The 25,397-nt window shown below is 37.0% G+C and overlaps 1 protein-coding gene across 1 annotated transcript in view; it reads right to left on the bottom strand.

The window, feature by feature from the left end:
* Positions 1-3,559: 3,559 nt before the first annotated feature.
* LOC106088821 (protein sax-3) overlaps positions 3,560-25,397 on the bottom strand; it is a 164,105-nt gene continuing 142,267 nt past the window's right edge. Inside the window, exons 10-14 of the mRNA XM_059365141.1 lie at positions 24,107-24,202; positions 23,629-23,875; positions 23,224-23,387; positions 16,600-16,822; positions 3,560-5,428 (exon numbers count right to left, since the gene is read on the bottom strand). Coding sequence (XP_059221124.1) covers positions 4,024-5,428; positions 16,600-16,822; positions 23,224-23,387; positions 23,629-23,875; positions 24,107-24,202 — 2,135 coding nt within the window. The 3' untranslated portion in view covers positions 3,560-4,023. The remainder of the gene's footprint in view (positions 5,429-16,599; positions 16,823-23,223; positions 23,388-23,628; positions 23,876-24,106; positions 24,203-25,397) is intronic.

Genomic DNA, 25,397 nt, shown 5'->3' with positions numbered 1-25,397 from the left:
TGTGCGCATGTAGCATTGTGGAGCAGTAAAAAGATCGGACATTGAAATCCTTTGGATGGATACGGATTGTGAAAAGACAAGTCAAATGCTGTAGGATAGTAAGAATGAAAAGCCATTTCCTGGCTTGGGTCTATACTCAGAGTGGCATGGCCAGATTTAGATCAGCACTCTCCTCCCACTTCTCCTCCCACTCCTGACTTACCATTGTAACTTCACGTCTTTGACGTTATGCTGTAACACAGTGGGTGAAAGGATTCTGCAGGTTTTTTGCCACTGCGCTGCAGTAGAAAAAACAGTATTATGACTGAACACTCTTTCTGTGGCTAGACTTCCTTCAGACTTATGGCCATCTCGTCATAGTGGACTACTGTCGAGTCCTGAAGTGGGTGGCTGAAATATGAGCTCATCAGTGAAAACTTTTTTCTGGTCCGCCTGGCTCCTTTAGTCTTTGCTACACTCAAAAAAAATTGTTATTCCAAATAGCAAAAATGTTTTGCTAAAATAACAGTTTTTGTTTGCTGAAAATGGGAAAGCAGACATGACAGCTGTTTCAGCAAGCAAAGAGCTGCTACTTTAGCAATATCTGTCTGTTATTTCAACTAACAAAATCTGCTGTTTCAACCACAAATTCTGCTTAAATAATGAACACGCTTAACTTAAGCGTAGATCCTTGCAATTAAGGAAGTGGTGGAATGGCTAAGAAATAATGTCATAACGAAGATTTGCACAAATATTGCTCAGACAGCCATTAAATCCCTGGAGAACGTATTTCTGAACACAAAAACCACCGTCGCAGATCTCTCAACGAGATGGTTGAACAGTTCAAAATTCACCTGTTCTGGGTGCCGGGCCACAGAGATATCCCAGGGAATTGTAAGGCGGGCGAGCTTACGAGACTAGGAACTACCAGCGAATTGAAGGCAGGAACTTTCTTCCGCATTTACGAGAAACTGAAATCTGTGGGTATGCCTCTAGCGACATGTAAGTTAAGTTTTCAGGAACAGGACGGAAGCGCAACGAATGATAGATGGTCACAAAGAGGGGGCTGTGAGAATTCCAAAACTATGTGGCCTAATATAGACTTGAAGAGGTATACCGCTTTGCTGTCATTGGATAGAACCGACGTCTCAGTCATTGTGTCCGTCATGACAGGTCACTGTCTTATCGAAAAACATGCTGACAGACTGCAGGTTGCCAGCAACGACTTTTGCAGAAGCTGTGAGGGCATCAAAGAAGAAAAGACCATTGAACACACCTTCTGTGTGTGTGTCCCGCACTTGCAGTTAGAAGGAGTTCCACTTTAGGTTCTCAATTCTTTGAGAACCTGTCTGATTTTGCGGATGTAAACATTCGCAAGTTATTGGGCTTTTTAAAGCGATCTGGATGGTTGAACGGTTTGCTGTCACTGGCTAGACCAGACGCTTAGTCGTTGTGTTCGTCATGATAGGTCACTGTCTAATCGGAAAACATTCTGGCAGACGGAAGGTATCAAGTAGAGAGTTTAAAAGAAGCTGTGAGGACATTGAAGAAGAAGAGACTATCTAACACCTTCTGTGTGTGTGTCCCGCACTAGCAGTCAGAAGGAGTTCCACTTTAGTTTCTCATTTCTTTGAAAACCTATCTGATTTAGAGGATGTGATGATTCGCAAGTTGTTGGGCTTTTTTAAGCGATCTGGATGTTTCAACGGTAGGAACTAGAAGGCATCTTCCTTCTTCTGTTGCTGTGGTATCACAATGGATGAAAACGTCTAAGTGAGTCTAATGATGGCAAGACTGCCACTTAAACCTTACCTAACCTACTGCTTTACAGGCAAAACATTGATTCTATGAAAGCAAATATATTACACAGCACCGAGAGAGAGAGAGAGAGAGAGAGTAAATATTTCTGTGGAATTTCGCATAAAGTATTTTATTTTTTTCTTTTATGTTATTTTTTTTTTTTTTGGTTTATTATATTTTTTTTTGTTTTATTTTATTTTAATTTATTTTATTTTAATTTATTTTATTTTAATTTATTTTATTTTGTTTTATTTTGTTTTGTTTTATTTTATTTTAATTTATTTTATTTAACTTTTTTCATTTTATTTTATATTATTTTGTTTAATTTTGTTTTATTTTTTTGTTTTACATTTTTTTATTTTATTTTATTTTATTTTACTTTATTTTGTTCTATTTTATTTTATTTTATTTTATTTTTTTATTTTATATTTTTTTATTTTGTTTTATTTTAATTTAATTTACTTTATTTTATTTAATTTATTTTATTTTATTTTATTTTATTTTATTTTATTTTATTTTATATAATTTTGTTTTATTTTATTTTATTTTATTTTATTTTATTTTATTTTATTTTATTTTATTTTTTTATTTTATATTTTTTTATTTTATTTTATTTTACTTTATTTTATTTTATTTTATTTTATTTTATTTTATTTTATTTTATTTTATTTTATTTTATTTTATTTTATTTTATTTTTTTTATTTTAATTTTATTTTATTTTCTTTTATTTTATTTTATTTTATTTTATTTTATTTTATTTTATTTTATTTTATTTTATTTTATTTTATTTTATTTTATTTTATTTTATTTTATTTTATTTTATTTTATTTTATTTTATTTTATTTTATTTTATTTTATTTTATTTTATTTTATTTTATTTTATTTTATTTTATTTTATTTTATTTTATTTTATTTTATTTTATTTTATTTTATTTTATTTTATTTTATTTTATTTTATTTTATTTTATTTTATTTTATTTTGTTATATTTAATTTTGATTTTTTTGTTTTTTGTTTTATTTTATTTTTTTTTATTTTATTTTTCATTTTATATTATTTTTTATTTTATTTTATTTTTTTATTTTTTTTTTATTTTATTTTATATTATTTTTATTTTATATTTTATTTTATATTAATTTTCCGGCTGCAGACCATAGGGTCATCTGTTTCTGCTACGTAAACCAAAACAAAAAAACCTTTTTTAATTTTTATGAAATATTTATGACATTTTTGAGCGACCCTTATCTTTTTACCATTTGAAAACAGCAGAAAACGTTTGCTGGTTTAGCAAAAAATTACTTCTCTCCCATTTTCAGCAGACTTTCTGCTGTAAGATCAGACATTTTTGTTTTTTTGCTAAGAAATTTCTTTGAGTGTAGATTGGTCTCCATCTGTAATCCTCTTCTTTTCCCTCCTAAGGAAAGTACCCTTTAACCTTTCATAACCTTAGTTTAAGGTAAAATTGTGCCGCTGGGATTTTGATTCCACAAGCCTTTGCACACATACCTCTATCTTGAGGACTTTATACATGCCCGACAGTTTACACCCCATCTTAGAAGTTATGTTTCAATAAAGCTATGGCCTATAGACGAAAAAAATTTCTATTTTAAGTTTCAGCTGGAGAGCTTAATTTTTTAAGAGCCAATGATTAAGAAACTACATAGGATTGAAGATGAACTTTTTTAAATCCCATGGTCTATTAAAGTATGATCTGTTTTCGTTAATCTGAGAGTCATTTAAGAGGTAATAAAAAAAAGTCTACAAACTATAAAAAAAAAAAATATTTTTGAGCTGTACATTTCGGTATTTATAACTGGGGGTCTGTGTCTCCTTTCTCTTAATAAAATAAAATTCATATTCAAAAGGTGTAAATTTCAAGAAAAAAAATATTCAAATGGAAGCAAAGTTTTGAAAAAAAAAAAACACACAATTCCAAGAAGAAAAAAATCAGTCTTTAAATATAAATAAAGTATAAAAAAATTAAAATTAAAAAAAAAAAACTCATATCGTCTCAATTTCATTTCGCTTCGCTTTTAAAATCTAATCAAAATTATCCAAGGAACCCTTATTGAAACGTTCACACCATTCCAATAACTCTTTCACTTCGCGCGCATAATAATCTTCTTGTTGTCTTGTCAATATGTGTGAGTTTGTAGCCGAAGGTGTATCTAATGCCTCAGTTGTATCTTGTTCTGGCAAAATGTCTTCGTTTGTGCTCGTAGCCAGCAAATCGTTTTGCAAAGGTCACACATTGTGAGGCTGGCCCATGCCCAAACCACTGCCATTGCCTCCACATGTGGAGCTACCCGAGTTGCTCAATAGACTGCGTTCACTAGCCATGCTGCTGCCAGGAGCATAAATCATTTCTGAATCACTGCTAGGCTGCTGCTGATGCAATGGGTGTAAGTGATGCATTTGTGGCGAAGCTGTTTGTGTTGTCTCCAACAAGCCATTGGCCGACACCGACGATGAAGATGCGTTATTGGTCATGGCGTTAGTGTTGCTGGGTGTTTTGATGCTGGCCATGGCCAGATTAGGATTACGATGTGCATATGACGAGGATGCCGTGGAACGCGTTGAGGAATTATGCGAACGCCAATTGTTGTAGGCCATTTGATTGTTGGGATTTGATTCTTGATTCTGAGTCTGATGCAGATGATGTGGTGGCTGCTGCTGTTGTTGTTGCTGCTGCGACTGGGACTGTGACTGTGGCGTGTTGCCATGATGGCTGGATGGTGTTAGCGAAATTAGCTGTTGCTGCTGTTGTGGATTCTCATCAACCTTAACATACAAACGTTCCATGTCACTTTCATTGTCCCCATCGGCGGTGTGATATAAAGCCTGCTCCTCCTCACCATGCTCATCATCATGTGACATCAACATGGCCATGGGTGAGGGTGAACCACCGCAACCCGAATCCGCCATGCCATTATAGCAGAAAGAGCCTGCATCCAAATCCATCAGATTCTTGGTGATCATATCTTGGGTGCTATAGTCGCCATTATTTTGATTATTATTCAAGGTGTTCATCTTGAGCTGTTGCTTCTGATGTGGATTGTCGGCCAAGTGTAATTGATAATTCTGTGGCTGGGTATTGATGATCTTAAAGCGATTGCTATGCTGATTGTTACCACTGCGTCTGAGGGTGCCAATATTGGCAAAGCCCAAAGGAGATGGTTGATGTTGGTTGGCCGTATCATAGGTGTGGCAGTTGCTTAGCTTATTCTCGGTTATATGTATCTTCTCCTTGGGATAATAATACTGATCCGAATAGGCCGATCTATTGCTGTTCATTTGCGAGGGATATATCTCGCTGGTGGTGGACATTTGTTGGTAGATATTATTGGAGCTTTGTTGTTGTTGTGGCTGCAGCTGCTGCTGTTGTTGATGAAAGTGAGGATGCATGGGCCTTTGCTGCTGCTGCTGCGTTCCCACCATTTGCTGCTGTTGCATATTTATACCTGGCCGGGTTTGATAACGAGGCTGTGATTGTTGTTGCTGCTGCTGCTGTTGTTGCACTATGGACGATGTGGCATATGGTGCCGGTGAGGAGGCATTCTTACGGCCCACTCCATATTCACTGCCGTTTTTGCCAAAACTTGTTACCTCAGCATAGTCCGTGGGTATATTGGAATATTCCCCCACATATCTGCAAAACAAGAAGGCAGAGTTGGAATTACTTTGGTTTTATTTATGTGAATATGGTTGGAAAAATATCAAAAATATTGTAGTTCTATGCTTTGTTTTTGCTTGGCTTGGCTTGCGTGACAATTTATGGTTATAGCTCTTAAGCTGCTTATATTTCGTATTTATATGGTTTTGCATGACTATGGATTAACGTCCCCCAAATTTTGTAGTGGGTTTCAAATTTTTCCCTAAAGCAGATTACAGGCATTGCCTTTGAGCACAAATTTCTAATGAAAATCAATAATGATTTTATTTATAGTTTAGCCGCATTGAAATTATTATTAGAGCTTTAGTGGCAAATTTGTAAAGGCTCTTTTTTTTTGGTAATAAAGGATTAGTAATAGTTTGTAGTAGTTTATTTTCAAGGGAAAACTTGGTATACAACAAATCAGGAAAAATGGTTCATGGTTCACTAGAGTATGAGTGATTTAAATTTGATTGCCAAGGGATTAGATGAGTGAAAGTTTAATAAGTTTTTGAAAATAAGTAAAAAAAGCGTTAAATTCATAATTCTCTTAAATTTTAATGGACGCAAAAAAATGAAACATTTGAAATTCATTTACGACAAACAAATTAGTTTAATAGGGGAAATACTATTTTTGTAGTAGCTGAGCAACATTTCCCCCCCACTGTTGAACGCTAGTCTTGAATCTGTCACATTTTGATGTTGAAGTTACTACGGTTATGGTTAAATTTGTATGTACTTCGTCTGTGGTAAAGAAGAAGAAGAAGGTAGAAAGGCTTTCTAACGCAAAAACACAAACGGCGCCAGGCTGGATGCAACAAGAATATCTATACGACATAGATTGGTGTAAAGTTGGAAATTTTTGTCAATTTCATAAAAAATCTGTATTTTTATACCCACCACCGTAGGATGCAACACATCGAAAAATCAATTTCCGACCTTACAAAGTATATATATTTAGGATCGCCGTAAAATTCTAAGACGATTTAAAGTTGTCCAATTGTCTGTCCGTCCCTCTGTTGTAATCACCCTACAGTCTTCAAAAATTGAAATAAAATACAAATTTTGCCAATGAAGCAGCAAACTTCTCACATATCAATGAGTGCAGTCCGATTCAAGCTAAAGCTCCATGATAAGGTGCCTCCTTTTTATAGCCGAGTCCGAACGGTGTGCCGCAGTGCGACACATCTTTGGAGAGAAGTTTTACATGGCATAGTACCTCACAAAAGTTGCCAGCATTAGGAGGGGAAACCATCGCTGACAATTTTTTCTGAGGTTCTCGCCAGGATTCGAACCCAGGCGTTCACAGTCATAGACGGACATGCTAACCTCTGCGCTACGGTGGCCTCTGCGAGTCTTAGGCCCATAAAAGCCACATTTATTATCCGATTTTGCTAAAATTTGGGACAGTGGTTTGCGTTAGGCCCTTCAACATATTTCCTCAGTTTCGCCCAGATCGGTCCAGATTTGGATATAGCTGCCATATAGACCGATCTCTCAATTTAAGGTTTTGGGCCCATAAAAGACGCATTTATTTTCCGATTTCGCCGAATTTTGGGACAGTGAGTATTGTTAGGTCCTTCAACATTCTTCTTTAATTTGGCCCAGATCGGTCCAGATTTCGATATAGCTGCCATATAGACCGATCTCCCGATATAAGGTTTTGGTCCTCTAAAAGAGTCATATTTGGGACAGTTAGTTGCGTTGGGCTCTTCGAAAACTTTCTGCAATTTGGCCCAGATCGGTCCAGTTTTGGATATAGCTGCCATATAGACCGATCTCTCGATTTAAGGTTTTTGTCCCATAAAAGGCGCATTTATTTTTGGATTTCGCCGAAATTTGGGACAGTGAGTTGTGTTAGGCTCTTTGACAGCCCTCTTTAATTTGACAAGATTGGTTCAAATTTGGATAGAGCTGCCATATAGACCGATCTCTCGATTTAAGGTTTTGGTCCCATAAAAGGCTCATATATTGTCCGATGTCGCCGAAATTTGGGACAGTTAGTTGCGTTAGGCTCTTCAATAACATTCTGCCTTTTGGCCCAGATCGGTTCAGATTTGGATATAGCTGCCATATAGACCGATCTCTCGATTTAAGTTTTTGGGCCCATAGTACGATCATTTACTGTCCGATTACGCAGAACTGTGGGTCAGTGAGTTGTGTTAGGCCCTTTGACAGCCCTCTTTAATTTGGCCCAGATTGGTTCAGATTTGGATATAGCTGCCATATAGACCGATCTCTTGATTTTAAGTCTTGGCCCCATAAAAGGCACACTTATAATCCGATTTCCGAAATTTGAAACAGTGACTTATGTTAGGCTTTTCGACATCTGTGTTGTATATGATTCAGATTGATCTATAGGATATGGATATGGCTATGAATAATACCCTGTACCACTACCGTGGTACAGGGTATTATAACTTAGTGAATTAGTTTGTAACACCCAAAAGGAAGAGAGATAGACCCAGTGATAAGTATATCGATCGACTCGGAATCACTTTCTGATTCGATTTAGCTATGTCCGTTCGTCTGTCTGTCTGTCTGTCCATCTGTCCGTCTGTCCATATTAATTTGTGTACAAACAACAGGTCGCAATTTTCATCCGATCATCTGCAAATTTGGTATGGGCATGTTTTTCGGCCTAGAGACGAAGCCTATTGAAATTCGGAAAAATCGGTTCAGATTTGGATATAGCTCCCATATATATGTTCGTCCGTTTTGGAGTAATACAGCAATAAAATGGTCATTTGTTGACCGATTCTATTGAATTTTGGCAGGAAGGACTTTCTTATGACTCTTAATTGTACTGGTGAATTATTTAAAAATCTGCTCATATTTGGATATAGCCCCCATATATATATTCGTCCGATATGGAGTAATACAGCAATAAAATGGTCATTTGTTGACCGATTCTATTGAATTTTGACAGGAAGGACTTTCTTATGACTCTTAATTGTACTGGTGAATTATTTAAAAATCTGCTCAGATTTGGATATAGCCCCCATATATATGTTCGTCCGATATGGAGTAATACAGGAATCAAATGGTCATTTGTTGACCGATTCTCTTGAAATTTGTTAGGAATGATTTTCTTATGACTCTCAATATTACTGGTGAATTTCATAGAAATCAGTTCAGATTTGGGTATAGCTCCCATATATAAGTTCATCCGATATGGAGTAATACAGGAATCAAATAGTCATTTGTTGACCGATTCTCTTGAAATTTGGCAGGAAGGATTTTCTTATGACTCTCAATATTAATGGTGAATTTCATAGAAATCAGTTCAGATTTGGGTATAGCTCCCATATATAAGTTCATCCGATATGGAGTAATACAGGAATCAAATAGTCATTTGTTGACCGATTCTCTTGAAATTTGGCAGGAAGGATTTTCTTATGAATCTCAATATAAGTGGTGAATTTCATAGAAATCGGTTCAGATTTGGATATAGCTCCCATATATAAGTTCGCCCGATTTGCAGTAATACAGCAATAAAATGGTAATTTGTTAACCGATTCTCTCGAAATTTGGCAGGAAGGACTTTTTTATGACTCTCAATATTACTGGTGAATTTCATAGAAATCGGTTCAGATTTGGATATAGCTCCCATATATAAGTTCGCCCTGATTTGCAGTAATACAGCAATAAAATGGTAATTTGTTAACCGATTCTCTCGAAATTTGGCAGGAAGAATTTTCTTATGACTCTCGATATTAGTGGTGAATTTCATAGAAATCGGTTCAGATTTAGGTATAGCTCACATATATATATTTATATCGCCAGATTTTCTCTCCAAGAGCCACTGCAAGCGCATTTATTGACCAATCTTGCCAAAATACTGCACAATGCTTTCCTCGATGACTACCACAATATACATAGAGTGGTCAAACTCGGTTCAAATTTAGATATAGCTTGCATATATATGTTCGTCCGATTTCCAGTAATATTGCAATAAAATGGTCTTTTGTTAACCGATTTTCTCAAAATTCGGCAGGAGGGATTTTCTCTTAACTCTCAATAATACTGGTGAATTTCATGGAAATATCTTAGAAGTTTGCTCGAAATCGGTTCACCATTAGATATAGCACCCATATATATGTTCGCCAGATTTTGGATAATTAGCATTAATGCTGTTATTTGTCAAACTCAGTTATTACAGTTTAAACATATTTGCTCGAAATTTGAATCTGATTGTTTAATTTGTTATCAATTTAAAAACATCCGCCAAAGTTCATCAGAATTGTGGTTCATAATTGGATATATAGCTCCCACATTGTACTTATAGGGTAGGTGTAGGGTATTATACAGTCGGCACCGCCCGACTTTTGCCCTTCCTTACTGGTTTTGTTCTACAAAATTGAACAATAACTTGTACTTGTTAGACCACTCAATATTCGTGTCGAATTTGGTTCAAATCGTACCATATTCCGATAAAGCTGTTATGGGGGCATAAATTGGGCATTTTTCACCGGATTATTATGAATGGTGGTGGGTATCCAAAGTTCGGCCGAACTTAACGCCTTGTTACTTGTTATGAGTCAAATAGTGAAGTACGATACAGAGAGGTTCATAAATGGGCATAGACCAGAAGTCATTCATCTCTTTAACATTGGAACCATACCATATAAATGATTTCCTAGGCTAGTAAAGAGTTTTTGTTATAGCAGTTAAAATAGTAGCTTAATCATCAATATTATCTCCTCGTTTTCTGATAAAATAAATTTTTTAGAATTTTGCTGTTAAATCGAAATGCCTTCCCACCCAATTTAAAAAATTTATCATAATTTTTAATTCATTGTTTTCTTTTTTTTTCTGCCCAACACTTTATATACAAAGCATTTGTTACACTAATCAACATCTATCGAATTTTTATGGCGTTATTTATTATTTATTATGCAAAATGTATAGGCGAAAAGGATATTTGTGTGCGTGTACGCCTTGGGCTATTGTTGAAAATTACAAAACAATTGTGATGTAAACAAACATAAATAATAAGCTTTAAATTACAAAATATATTAGCATAGACATTGCAGCGTAAGCCTTATGCTTGTGGTGTGTCATGAATTTAAAATAATAAAATTAGCTTTAAAATTTTCCATTAGTTTTAAACGCAAAAATTGTTAATAATAATTTAGTTTTTTTTTTTTTGTTCGCCATTGCAGCAATGATTACACATTGCTTTCTATTGCCAATTAAATCTGTCATACTTTGCGAAAAAATATGATTATTGCAGGAAATAATTTAAGTTTGCTAATGGAAAGCATTTTCCGCTGCCTGCCTCCCTACTACAACCGTTCTTAATACACAACGGATATTAATTTAATATTTATTTTATTTTAATTAGTCATGAAGCCACAATAAATACAACTATGAAAACGATTTAACGACTCTGTACTTGTGTAAGATACTATTTTTGCATCATGTTTTCCAATTATTTCTGTACATATTAACTAACTAGTGAGAATAAGGTCAGGGTTGTACATACAAAAAGGGGTTGGGTTGATTTCAAATATTTCAACCATACTCATGGGCGCTTTTATGAAATTTAAGTTTTCGTTACACTTGCTTTTAATAAGTTTAATATTAATTTCTTCTTTACTTTATGCCCCTTTGTTTTAAGCTATGTCTCTGTTCTTTATTTTAATACCGTTTTATGTCACATGAATACATTTGGATTGTTTCTCCATTACCACTCCAGTAATATTACTAATTGTAGAGTAATTATTGTCAATGAAATGTACATAAAATGTTATTAATTAATAACATAATTATAAGAGACATTTTTCCCATGATTTCACCGCCACACAAATGCGGAGCAAAATATCTGCATAGTAGAAAAATATTGAATGTGCGCAAAAATTAAAGAAAAATTTTTAACGTTTCATTTTAGCTAAAATTTTGAAGAAGCAACAATAATCGGAACTATGGAACCCCGAAATAGACGAAGTCCTTTTGGGTGTTGCAAATCATGCTACTAATACGAGGCAAGTATCTGTCTGCAGCAAGTGAGATCATTGCAATGAGAAAACAGTTGGGCCAAAATTTAAGATTTTTCTTTTTACGTAAAATTTTAGCAATGAAAACGAGCCAAAGAACCAAAACTTTAAAATAAGGATGCTATCTTTAAATAAAATTTCCTATCTACTAACGGACATGACCATCTGTTTCAAATTGTGATCGTTGATTGATTCTTATTTTAGTTCGTAGATGACAGTCCAATTTTAAGTTTTTAAAAAACTTTCGAAAAATTTTTTCTCTTTGGGGGTGTTTTGGGAAAGGGATAATGCCCTGATTACATGGTCCTACATTTGGATACCAAATTCGTATTCTACTCCCAAATACAATTATTTGAGCCCCATATTGCGATGGTCACTAAAAAATTGATGTTTGTGGGGTATTTTGGGAAAGGGGTAGACCCCCAGAAAATTGGTCCCGAAAATGAGTATCAATTCTTGCTCTACCCCAAATACCCGTCATTTAAGCCCTACATAGTCATGGTCTGTAAATATGCCCGATATAGGGGTGTTTTGGGTAGTGGGGTGGTCCCCCAAATTCTAAGTCTTGAAAATATATCAGCAACGTGCTCTATTCTCATATATCTATATATGATTTATTTGAACCCCATATTGCCATTGCCCTCAAAATTGGAGATCAAATTCGTTTTCTAAACTCATTTAAACTCCTTATTGCAAAAGTCAGCAAATATGTCCGGTTTGGGGTATTGGCCCTAAAAACTATGAATATTTAGTTCCACTCTCTTTAAGACCTAAATTGTCTTGGTGAGAAAATACGTCCTATTTGGGGGTTTTTATGGTGGTGGGACATCCGCTAGACGGTTGGCTCCTAATGTTGATATCAGATACGTGGTCTACTCACACATACCTTTAATTTGAGCCCCATATTTCCATATTCGGCAAACATGACCGGCTTGGGGGTGTTTTGGGGGATGGTCGGCCACTCAGTGAGTTGGCCTTGAAAATATATATCGGATTCGTGTTCCACTTTAAAAACCCTCTTATTTGAGCCTCATATTGCAATAGTCAGAAAATACTTCCTATTTGGGTGCTGTTGTGGGGGTGAGCTGGCCCCATAGCCACTTTTCTCGAATATTAATATCAAATTCGTGCTTTACTCCCAAAGATCTTTCATTTGAGCCCCATATTGCAATGGTCGTAAAATTGTCCCCTTTAGTGGATGTTTTTGGTGAGAGGCGGCCCCCCAAACACTTGGTCCCATATTTGGATATCAGATTCGTATTCTGCATTAAAATACCTTTTATTTAAGCCCCATGTTCCCGTGGTCAGTAAAAAAGTCCTGTTTGGGGAAAGGGGGGTGACCCCCAGAAACGTGGTCCCACATTTGGATATCAGATTGGTATTTCACTCGCAAATACCTTTCGTTTGAGTCCCATATTGCCATGGTCGGTAAATATGTCCGATTTAGGGGTGTTTTGGGGCTTGGGGTGGTAGTACTTGGTCCGACAATTGGATACCAGATACGTTTTCTTATCCTAAATACCTTTTACTTGAGTCCCATATTGTCGTGATTGGTCTAAATATATGTTTGGTAGGTTTTAGGGTGGAGCAGTCCCCCTAGGTACCCCATCCAAAATTTGGATACCAAATTTTTATTTTAAGGGTACTATATGAGAGCACACAAAATTTCGCACCACCCATCTCCGATGGTCTAAAAATTAGGGTAAGGGGGAGGGTCCGCCCCCCTTCAGATACCCTATTTTCACCACGGGGTCATTATGCACCATCTGTGAAAATTTCAAGAAAATCGGTTCAGCCGTTTCTGAGTCTATAAGGAACACACAAACATACAAACAAACAAAAAACAAACAAACCAACATACAGACAAACACAAACTGATTTTTATGAATATATAAGACTGCCAGATGAATGCACAGTCTTTCAGGCAGATGTCAATGCCATTATGTTAGCCTCCATAAGACTGAGGGAATCACGTACATGGTGCTCCTCTAATTTGGTCATTCTTCTGTTCTGCGAGGGCTGAATAAAGCATGGCGCTATGCTTTATTCAGCGCGGCTGATTATATACAATGGGAAGTGTTTCCAAGCCAAACATTAAAGCTTAGAAGTCGTTTTCCCGAAAAGGTATCTCTGGGTTTGGACACCCCGCCCTTCCCGGGTCCCTTTGTATACAAGGGTGGGACTAAATTGGACGGGGTCACTAAAGCTGTAGTCTCCATTGAATTACTTGGAATCAGGGAAACTTTTAGACTTCTGGACGGGTGTAGAGTCTTTCAGGGCGAGATCTTCGCGATCCTGAGGCACTGGAGATGCGGGACCAGCGGCCCGATCCGACTGTCACGATATACGTGCACAGTCAGGCAGAGCTTAAGGCTCTGGCGACGGGCCGCGTGAGGTCAAAACTGGTTGGAAGATGCAAAGAGCTTCTACAAACCAAGGGAAAGACTCGGGACCTACTGGATTCCAGGACATCAAGGAGTGGCGGGGAACAAAGCAACAAATGAGCTGACCAGGAATGGATCGCTGATTGCCGCATATCTTGCTATGGCGTCAGTATGACCTCCACAGTATTAGCTTCTCCACTGTATTAGCTTCTTGAAGACGTCCACCCTGTCTTCTACGATAACTGCACGAATAAGGCGTGGGCTAGTGCTGTAGGTTATAGGGTGTCAAAGGGCATGAGGCCAAGTATTTCGCGAAACAGGACGTCGCTTATCCTTGGGGCTGAGAAAGCATGACCTAGTACTGCAAATAGGAGTCCAGACTGGCCCCAGCAACGTCATGTCTTTGACGTGGCGCTGGGTTCAGAAAAAGGCAGACTTCTGTTGTATGTGTGATGACGAGGAGGAGTTGGAGACGGTCCAGCAGCTGTTGTGTCACTGCCTTGCAATTGCGAGCAGAAAACACAAGATAATGAATGAACACTCCATTCCGAGCATGGATTCCCTACAAGCTCTTAGCCCTCTTGTCATTCTGAAGTTCTGTAGAGGCCTGAATAGGCTGAATGGCTCATACTTTCGACGGTTAGCTTTTTTTTCTTGTCTTTTGCGTTAGTTTCGATTTTCTGTCGCTATTATACCCTTCATCATAGAATAGAGGTATACTAATTTCATCATTCTGTTTATAACACCTCGAAATATGCATCTAAGGCCCCATAAGGTATATATATTCTTGATCGCCATATTTGAAGTCGATCTAACTATGTCTGTCCGTCTGTCGGAAGCACGCTAACTTTCGAAGGAGTTACGTTAGGTATTTGAAATTTTACGCAAATACTTCTTATTAGTGTGGGTCGGTGGGGATTGTAAATGGGTCAAATCGGTTCATGTTTTGATATAGCTGCCATATAAACCGATCTCCCAATTTGACATTCTGGGCCTCTGGTGCGCAATTATCACTCTATTTGCCTGAAATTTTGGAGATGGTGCTTTTCTATGACTTCTAACAGCTATGACAAGTACGGTCCATATCAGCCATAACTTGTTACAGCCCATATATAATTGAAAAAGTCATTCAAAGAACTTGACAAGTTCGATCCATGGTGAAGCGTAGACTTATCTCCAGGAGGTCCTCCAAGATACGAAGACAAAACGGAATGGTTTGGGCAGGAAATGCGATCAGTTCGCACACAAGCTATATCCCTAGTCGTTGCACACTGACCAGGCACTTAGAGTGTCCCAATGAACCAAACTGCCCTCCGAATGAACTCTACTTCGGTCTACAATAAAGCTTCCGATTTTAAAGGCAAAATCGATAGTACGATTAATATGGGACTAAAAACAAAAGTTTGTCTTTAAAACTGGGAAGCTTGATTTTTGATTTTTACCCCATAAATTTTTGGCAAAGGTTGCTTAGAATTTGCCGTAGATTACCATTTTGACAACTGTTTGGCTTAGGAAATTGACCCTCACTAATCGTGTCTGGAGCTCTAACGAAAAGTTAAGCAATAAACCACGAATTACGGCACGGGATGACTATGAGTACCACACCACATTCCGGAACTTTGAGCTCCGATTTATGTGGTGTTCAACGTAATCAGGAGAAGCTCAGCTGAGAGCTACCGGGTGCGTCCAAAGGTTGTGGATAGTGGAATGCTCCATAGAGAGTAGCTGCAACTGCAGTAATGGTATCGAGTGGAGAGTCTCAGTGAATGATCGGGCGGGACCGGCTCTTGCTTAAATACTGAGTGCATACGAAGAGAGTTATTGTCGTCTCTAAATAACCAAAGGTCATAACGTTCCCTTGGTGATCGGTCCTATGGATCGGAACGAGCTATCTCACCTATTAAAGCTTGACGAGGATCGCTACCTCAACATGCAAATATGTGGCTACAAAAAAAAACCCAACCACAAGATGAGTCACCCAATTGATGTATAATGACCAAAAAATTGCCGAACTGTGGACTAAAACAATTTCCATTTTTTAGCCTTTATTGTTACGTTATAAGGATAGACAGACGGGCATGGCATGGATATTTAGTGCACGGGCATAAGCAACAATAAATGCAGTTCATCATCATCTTGCGATTGCTAAAAATTTGCATACCCTCTGCCAAAGCAATGCCTTAGGCTATAAACAGTTGATGACCAACATTTAAGCAATAAGAACTGATGCATTTTCATTTATAATTTAAAACTTTGTTATACAAACACAATTTAAAATTGATTTCCTCAATACTTTTTTTCCAAATGTTTTGCTTTGATTCAACAGTGAATAGTTTCTCTTATTGCTGCTGCACGTTTAAAACTGTAACATTTCTATTGTTGGGCAAACATTTTAGTGAAAAAGTTCCTCTTTTGGTTTTTATTTCATTAAGCTTGCGGGACTAAGCAAATAGAAAATTGTTATGTAAAATATTTTTATAGCTTTATTTCGATGGCATTTAGACATGGACCATCATAAAAATAAATGTTTGTTTCTAATTAAACATTTAACGATTTTTAGCACTCTTTTTGACAGAGATTAAATAAAATGAATACAAATACAAGGATTCACAGCTAAAAATTGGGAAATGAAAATAACAGCAGTCGCCTAAAAGTATGCTTTTGTATTGCAAGCATCACATGTTTGCAAAGCAGAAGGCCAGAATGTATATATATGTATGTGTGGGTATATATTGTACAGGAGTAAAAAACTTAAATGTTATTTGACAACGCGATGTCTACATACCTTTGCTGGCCAGTGCCACGTTCAGTGGTGTTTTGTGCTCCATTGGCCGTATTGTTGGTCAGACATACCGGTGCATAGTCATCAATTTGATCCTTTTGCATATCGAGAGTATCACCACTTGGCTGAGTGCGCCACACCATACCACCCGTCGAAGCATCCAACCAATAACCATTGCCATTACGTGATAAACTTGGCATTTTCAGAACATCATTGGGATGGGTACCTAAAAAAGAGATGAAGGCAACAAGGTGGAAAAGGAGTGTTAAAAGTATAAAAGCTTAAATACTAAAAACTCTATTGACAAAATTAAAATTGCTGCAAAGTAAAAAACAAGAATTAGAACATTCCAACTATTTCAGCAGCTGCTGTAAAACTTGTTTTTTTTTCACATGTTAGGGGTTTTTTTGGGGGGCTATTTGTAATGTTACACAAAAACTGCAGTTGCTTTGCTTTGTTTTTTCTCTACTAAACGCTCGCTTGTTATGGTCTTGTTAACTATTTAGTTAATTAACATGACATGACAAAATACACTGAAAAATCACACAAAGAGCAAACTAGAAAAAAAAACCAAAGACTACCAAAAAAACTAGTACTGATAATAAAATTTTATCTTCAGCCATATAATCTCTCGATTTGAGCTTGTTGAAAATTAAAACTTCAATTTATGTCTGTTAAGCGTAGACTAACCCAGAAAAAACCAAACTGCCGCTAAATGGGAAAAGAGTAGGACACTTGTTCAAAAAAAAAGGACTTGTTATAGTGAAATTTCAGTCAAAGAGAGATTAAAAACGTTGGTGGTAAATAGTTTTTTGTTTTTTTGTTTTTCGCTTTTGTGGCTGTGTTGGCAACAGCAACAACGAAAAAAGCAACAATGATTGCTTTGCCAGACTGGCATAACTGACAGGATGGATAGTGATTTGTTCTGCCATTAAATCGGTGATTAAAAGCTATGTGTGTTATGTTTTTGCTACATTAATCGAGAGAAAAAAGTGCATGGAAAATAAACACAATAACCATACGCCACCGGTTCCGTTCTACTTAGTAAATTGCATTATTATAATTCATACGCCTAGGTGACCAGACTAGTGAGAATAGGCCAGTGGATAAAAACCGTTGATATCCATCTCTATGACTAAGGTTTTATAGACTTGAGAGTGCTGAAATCCCAGTTTGGCCTCAAAGATATAGAAATAGGATAAATTAAGCTTCGAAAAAAATGAAAAATCTCAAATCCCTTTAAATTAGGCCTTTATGGTGCTCTAGTTGGGAGATAATTAATGTAGGGTCGAAATATGTCCATAAAAAATCTATCCATTGACATTTCATAAAGCATACATGCCTCATATCAGAGTACTAGTTGAACTCAACTTTATGGGACTTCCCCTTTTGCTGAGTCGTAACAGCGTGCCATTTATAGTGAAATTTTACAGGACTGAATGTCTTACAAATGACGCCGGCGTTGGTGAAGCGGCCAGAATCAAAGAAAAATTTTTTCTGTAGTTTTCACAGGAACTTGAATACAGGAGTTCAGCATAGTCTCTGAGCCACGATGGCTTCCAATATATGCCTAAACAGGGTACACATTAGGGTGGGTTACTTCGTTAATCAAAAAAGCGGATATCAAAATCGTCTTAGATGCAAATGCAAATTTTGCCCATGAACAATACATTAAGGAACAGGGAAGAACTTCTCACATATCAAAGAATGCAGTTCGATTCAAGTTTAAGCTCAATGACAAGGGACCTCCTTTTTATAGCCGAGCCGAACGACCATAAAAAGTTCGACACCTCTTTTGAGGAGAAATTTGTTCATGACATAGTACCATAACAAATGTCGCCAGCATTAGGAAGGGAAAACCACCGCTGAAATTTTTTTGATGGTCTTGCCAGGATTTGAAACCAGGCGTTCAGCGTCATAGGCGGACATGCTAACTTCTGTGCTACGATGGCCTCCATTTTATCCAATTTATTCATTAACGTTTCCTAAAGAATACATGCCTCATATCATATCATGCCTATTTGAACTCAAGTTTATGGGACTTCCCCTTTTGCTCGAACGTCGAGGTCTAAAATAGCACACTGTTCCAGAATACAATGTAATCGGGTAATATATAACCCATTTATGGGTGAAAGACCGTAAGTCGGGATATCGGTGTATATGACAGCTATATTAAAATATGATCTGATCAGGTAATAAATGCGGACTTTAGGGCCCCACGACGTTACATCGGTCTATATGGGGGCTATCTCAATAAATGGTATGTTAAAGCCCATCATCCTTTAGACATGGACAAAAACACAATGTGTGCAAAGCATCAGCTCAATATTTCTATTTTAAAAGATTGTTGCATGATTGCAACAGACAGGCGGACAGACATGGTTAAATCGTCTTACAATTTTACGGCGCTCAGGAATATAAAGGGTGATTTTTTTGAGGTTAGGATTTTCATGCATTAGTATTTGACAGATCACGTGGGATTTCAGACATGGTGTCAAAGAGAAAGATGCTCAGTATGCTTTGACATTTCATCATGAATAGACTTACTAACGAGCAACGCTTGCAAATCATTGAATTTTATTACCAAAATCAGTGTTCGGTTCGAAATGTGTTCATTCACCGTTCAGCGATGAGGCTCATTTCTGGTTGAATGGCTACGTAAATAAGCAAAATTGCCGCATTTGGAGTGAAGAGCAACCAGAAGCCGTTCAAGAACTGCCCATGCATCCCGAAAAATGCACTGTTTGGTGTGGTTTGTACGCTGGTGGAAACATTGGACCGTATTTTTTCAAAGATGCTGTTGGACGCAACGTTACGGTGAAGAACACATTTCGAACCGAACACTGATTTTGGTAATAAAATTCAATGATTTGCAAGCGTTGCTCGTTAGTAAGTCTATCCATGATGAAATGTCAAAGCATACTGAGCATCTTTCTCTTTGACACCATGTCTGAAATCCCACGTGATCTGTCAAATACTAATGCATGAAAATCCTAACCTCAAAAAAATCACCCTTTATAAGTTTTATAGGGTCGTAACGGATATTTCGATGTGGTGGGTATAAAAAAATAAAACAAGGAGAGACGCATAGAGCAACGGAAAAGGTAGTTTTAGTACCCTTTCTTAAACGTTTTTTAGTACTATATCCCAAAGGACAGGCTAGTTTTAGTACACTTTCCCAAAGGAAAAGCTAGTTTTAGAGAAAAGGTAGTTTTAGTACCCTCCTCCAAAAAAAAAAAAGTGTAGCTTTAGTACCCTTTCCCAAGGGAAAGGGTAGTTTTAGTACCCATTCCCAAGGGAAAGGGTAGTTCGAATACCCTTTACCGAGGGAAAGGATAGTTTTAGTACCCTTTCCCAAGGGAAAGGGTAGTTTAATTATCCATTCATAAGGAAAGGGGTAGTTTTAGTAACATTTCCTAAAGTAAGAGGTAGTTTTAGTACCTTTTCCAAAGGGAAGGGGTAGTTTTAGTACCCTTTTCCAAGGGAAGGGGTAGTTTTAGTAACCTTCCTCAAGGGAAGGGGTAGTTTAAGTACCATTTCCCAAGGGAAGGGGTAGTTTTAGTACCCTTTTCCAAGAGATAGGGTGGTTTTCGTACCCATTCCCAAGAGAAAGGGTAGATTCAGTACCTATTCCCAAGAGAAAGGGTAGTTTTAGTACCCATTCATAAGGGAAGGGGTAGTTTTAGTACCCTTTCCTAAGAGAAAGGGTAGTTTTAGTACCCTCCTCCAGAGGAAAGTGTACCTTTAGTACCCTTTCCCATGAAAAGATTAGTTTTAGTACCCTTTCCCAAGGGAAGGGGTAGTTTTAGTAACCTTTCCCAAGGGAAGGGGTAGTTTTAGTAACCTTTCCCAAGGAAAGGGATGCTTTTAGTACCCTTTTTCAAGAGAAAGGGTGGTTTTAGTATCCATTCACAAGAAAAAGGGTAGTCTTAGTACCATTTCCAAGGTGAAACGGTATTTTTTGTAGGGTAAGGGTAGTTTTAGTACCCATTCTTAATGGAAAGGGTAGTTTTAGTACCATTGCTTTGGGAAAGAATGTCTTTAGTACCCTTTCCCAAGAAAAGGATAGTTTAGTACACTTTCCCAAGTTTTAGTACCATTTCCCAAGGAAAGGAAAAGGTAGTTTTAGTACCATTTCCCAAAAAAAATACCAATTTTAGTACTCTTTCCCAAGAGAAAGGATAGTTTAAGTACCCATACCCAAGTACCCTCTCCCAAGAGAAAGGATGGTTTTAGTACCCATTAGCAACGGAAAGGGTAGTTTTAGTACCATTTCCAAGGTTAAAGGGTATTTTCTGTACCCTTATTTAATACCCTTTCCCAAGAAAAAGGGTTTTAGTGCCCTTTCCCAAGGGAAAGGGTTTTAGTAGCCACACCTAAGGGAAAGGGTAGTTTTAGTACCATTTCCCAGAGGAAGGACTAGTTTGAGTACCATTTCCCAAAGGAAGGACTAGTTTGAATACCATTTCCCAAAGGAAAGACTAGTTTTAGTACACTTTCCCAAAGGAAAGGATAATTTTGGTTTTTAATTTCCTTTTCCAAAGGAAAGGGTAGTTTACGTACCATTTCCCAAGGGAAGGGATAGTTTTGATAGCATTTTCCAAGCGAAAGGGTAGATTTAGTACCCTCCTCCAAAAGACAGGGTAGCTTTAGCACCCTTTCCCAGGGAAAGTGTAGTTTCAGTACCCATTCCCAAGGAAAAGGATAGTTTTAGTAGCCTTTCCCAACGGAAAGGATAGTTTTAGTACTCATTCCCAAGGGAAGGGGTAGTTTTAGTACCCTTTCCCAAAGAAAGGACCAATTTTAGTACTCTTTCCCAAGAGAAAGGATAGTTTAAGTACCCATACCCAAGTACCCTCTCCCAAGAGAAAGGGTGGTTTTAGTACCCATTAGCAAGGGAAAGGGTAGTTTTAGTACCATTTCCAAGGTGAAAGGGTATTTTTTGTACTCTTATTTAATACCCTTTCCCAAGAAAAAGGGTTTTAGTGCCCTTTCCCAAGGTAAAGGGTTTTAGTACCCACTCCTAAGGGAAACGGTAGTTTTAGTACCATTACCCAAATGAAGGACTAGTTTTAGTACCATTTCCCAAAGTAAAGACTAGTTTTAGTACACTTTCCCAAAGGAAAGGATAGTTTTAGTTTTTCCTTTGGGAAAAGGGTAGCTTTAATACCCTTTCCCAATTAAAGGGTAGATTTCGTACCCTTTTTCAAGGGAAAGTCTGGTTTGGTCCACAGCAAACCTAATCTCGATATAGCAGCCATATAGTTTTATGTAGCGATTTTTGGTCTCAAGCCAATAAAGGCTTTATTTATTAACAAATTTCTCTAAAATTCAAACTGAAACTTGTAAAAAGCTCTTCGCTACCTGAACTAAATATGATCTAAATCGATCCATTTTTGGATATTTATATGGATAAGGTACAGTTATAATAAAAAAGGTTAGTTTATATATCCATGGTGATGGATTTGGAGGCCACCGTAAAGCAGAGTTTAGCATTCCGCCTATGATGCTGAACGCCTGGTTTCGAATCCTAGCAAGAACATCAGAAATAATTTTCAGCGGTGGGTATCCCCTGAACTGTACCATTTGATATGGCAGCCATGATAAAAATTCTCCACAAAGAGGTGTCGCACTTTAGCACGCCGTTCGGACTCGGCTATAAAAAGGAAGCCCCTTACATTGAGCTTAAAAACTTGAATCGGGCAACACTCATTGCTATGTGAGAAGTTTGCCCCTGTTCCTTAATGGAATGTTCATGGGCAAATTTGCATTTACATGGAGGTGGATATAGACAGCTGAACTTAATGTTTTGTTTTTTGTTACTCCTAACGTTGTGTAATATTGAGCTACATTTTAAAACTCTTAACCTACTAGCATGACCTTTGAACTTTTAAATTTAAATAAATATTTCAATTCCAAATTTATAAATATTTTTGTTTTACCAAGCAACATAGCCCCACTTTTAAAGTAATCTCAAAAAAAAAGTTTCCCCTCTGTGGAAATATTACAATTCCTTTAAGTTGGCTACATCCACAATAACTCTCAACATTTCGATGGTATACTGACTGCTGGCAGAGAACTTGAAAAAACAACATCCAAAGAGGATGTTAATGGCGGGTAAAACTTTTATTTTACACCTGCTTGGTTAACAATCATATTCAAGTGGTTTTGTCCAAGCTCTGTCAGGAGTAGGTACAAGAGTGTTGTGTTGTTTTTTTTTGCATTATTTTCAACCCTCATTCGCCATGAAAGCAGACAACATTTAACTACAACAAAAACAAGACTCGTTAACTCGTCTACACAAGAACGCTTCTGGAAAATTGTAAAATAATGCTGAGTTAACATCATGCTCTGCAAACCTTTATACCCCCTCCTCCCTGCTAAAACACTCACCGACTAGAGCTATAAACTTAATAAAGATTCAGAAAAAGTGAAGCCAACAACACACACAAAAAAAAAAAAGGAAAAATATGAAATCCTTCAAACTTTAAGAGTTTTTCTTCAGCTCACACAAAAAAAAAAAAAAAAAAAAAAACAAGGGGACTTAAAATGACTTTGGGATTTATGAAGCATTTAACTAAGGGCATGTTTTGAAAAATTTTCATCTTTATCGTTATTTACACTTACCTCGGATGGTATTTAAGGCTGATTGTTTCATCATCATGTGTTTACGCTTGACAAAGACCATGGCTCCAAAGGATAGCATCATTATGGCCAATATGGCACCCAATAATATAATAAACCATGGTTGAGTTAACACATCATCGACATGATCTTGATTTATGGGATAACTAGAGAAAAAAAATTAAATAAAAGACCAAACACACACACACACACACAAGTGTATATTAGCATAAAATATTCCATATATATGTATATTAATGTCATACATCATATTTATGAATACACACATCCGCATATCCCCAATGATGAGGATGAGAGGCATTACGATGGCCATACCACCAAGTGGGTTACAAACCGGAAGGATATGTAAATTTATTTAAATACTTTAATCCATGGCTGTTAACTTACCGTTGATTTATGAAGGGATCTAATCTCTTGGTAATGGGATCCAATCTCAGTGTAGCCGGTGAACAATAGGGTCCAATGCCAGCATTGTTGCCAGCTGCCACACTCACCGTATACATGACACCTTCGGTTAAATTGGCCAGCACCAGAGTGGGGGAGGCAGCATCAATTGTGACATTGGTAAGGATACGTGAAAAATTATGGGCCGTATCAATGCCTCGCACAACAATGTGGTAGTACAACAATACGCCTAATGAGGTGCGAAAATATGAAGAGAACACCAAATGGAGAATAAACGGAAAAAAAAACAAACACAAAAGTTATATAAAAAAGAGGCATTTAAAAAGAGATTAGTGAACAGACAAAAAATAGAAAAGAAAAACGAGGCGTAAAGGGTCCGAATGCTTGGTCCCGTTTTCTTGTCTGCCAAACATATGTATGTATGGGTTATGTGTCTGGCATTGTTGTTCTTTGTACTTACCATGTTGAGCCTTAAGTGTTGGCTGTTTCCATTTAAGGAAAACTGCTGAAGAATTTAACAATATGGCCTCCATGCCAAATGGTGCCTCATTTGGAACTGAAAAAGAGAGAGTAGAAAATATAGTTAACTTTATTTAAACTAAAAACAATTACTTGAAAGATTTTTGGAAATGTTTCTTTTTGTTGTTTTTTATTTAAGGCAATAATTGTATTCACATTTTTATACCCACCACCGAAGGATGGAGGTACATTCATTTTGTCATTCCGTTTGCGACATATAGAAATATCCATTTCCGACCCTATAAAGTATATATATTCTTGATCAGCGTTTAAGGTTTCAGCCAAAAGATGCTCAATGAGGAGATCGGTATATAAGGGAGCTGTACCAGGTAATAGAACCGATTTGTAGCATACGTACTACAGTTATTGCAAGTTCTTTGAAATCGAAGAAAAAGGCTTCTAGAGCCTCAAGCTGTCAAATTTGAGGAACGGTTTATGAGTGAGCTATACACCAATCTGAACCGATACAGCTCATTTGCAGTCCTCCCAACGACCTACATCAAAAAGAAGTGACTGTGCAAAATTTCAAGCGAATATCTTTATTTGATCGACAGCTATCGTGATTTCGACAAACAGAAAGTCAAGATGATCAAAAATACATATCGTAGAACAATTTTTTTTAAGTTTTACAACCAGAGTAACTAGGCTAATATACCTCCCATCCTACTCCCCTTCCTAAACCTGCTTTTTTGACAGCAGGTGCGATTTTATGTCAAACTAATTAAAATCCATTTTCTTCGGTAAATGGTGAGAAAATATTAATATTTTTTCAGAGGTATCCTAATGAAATTTAACAAATAGCAATGGGGAGAGAATGCATCCTTGCCTAACACCTCCTCTGGATATACTGATACTTTCTGTTGCCGTTTGGTGCTAATACAGGCTTCTAATGCATCGTATGTCCTTATGGTCTAAACCTTTAGATACAAGAATTTATGTCAGTTTATCATGCTGCACCGTATCAAAAGCCTTCTCATAATTTATAAAGCATAGGAATACATCTTTGTGGGTATTTCGGACCTGCTCCGCTGCGCCTTCTTTCACTCTCTTATTTTATCTGAGCCCTATACTGGTACGGCCAGGAAATAAGTCCTGTTAAGGGGTGCAGGTACGGCCTTTCAGATATTTCGCCCCAATGTGTATATCATTTTCATGCCATACTCCCAAGTACCTTTCATTTGAGCCTAATATTGCAGTGGTCGGTAAATATATCCGGTATGGAGGTATTTCTG

This window comes from Stomoxys calcitrans, chromosome 3 (assembly GCF_963082655.1).
Source record: "Stomoxys calcitrans chromosome 3, idStoCalc2.1, whole genome shotgun sequence".
In the NCBI taxonomy this organism is placed as follows: Eukaryota; Metazoa; Arthropoda; class Insecta; order Diptera; family Muscidae; genus Stomoxys; species Stomoxys calcitrans.
The sequence above is the reverse complement of the archived record's forward strand: the minus strand, read 5'-3'. Positions and strand labels throughout refer to the sequence as shown.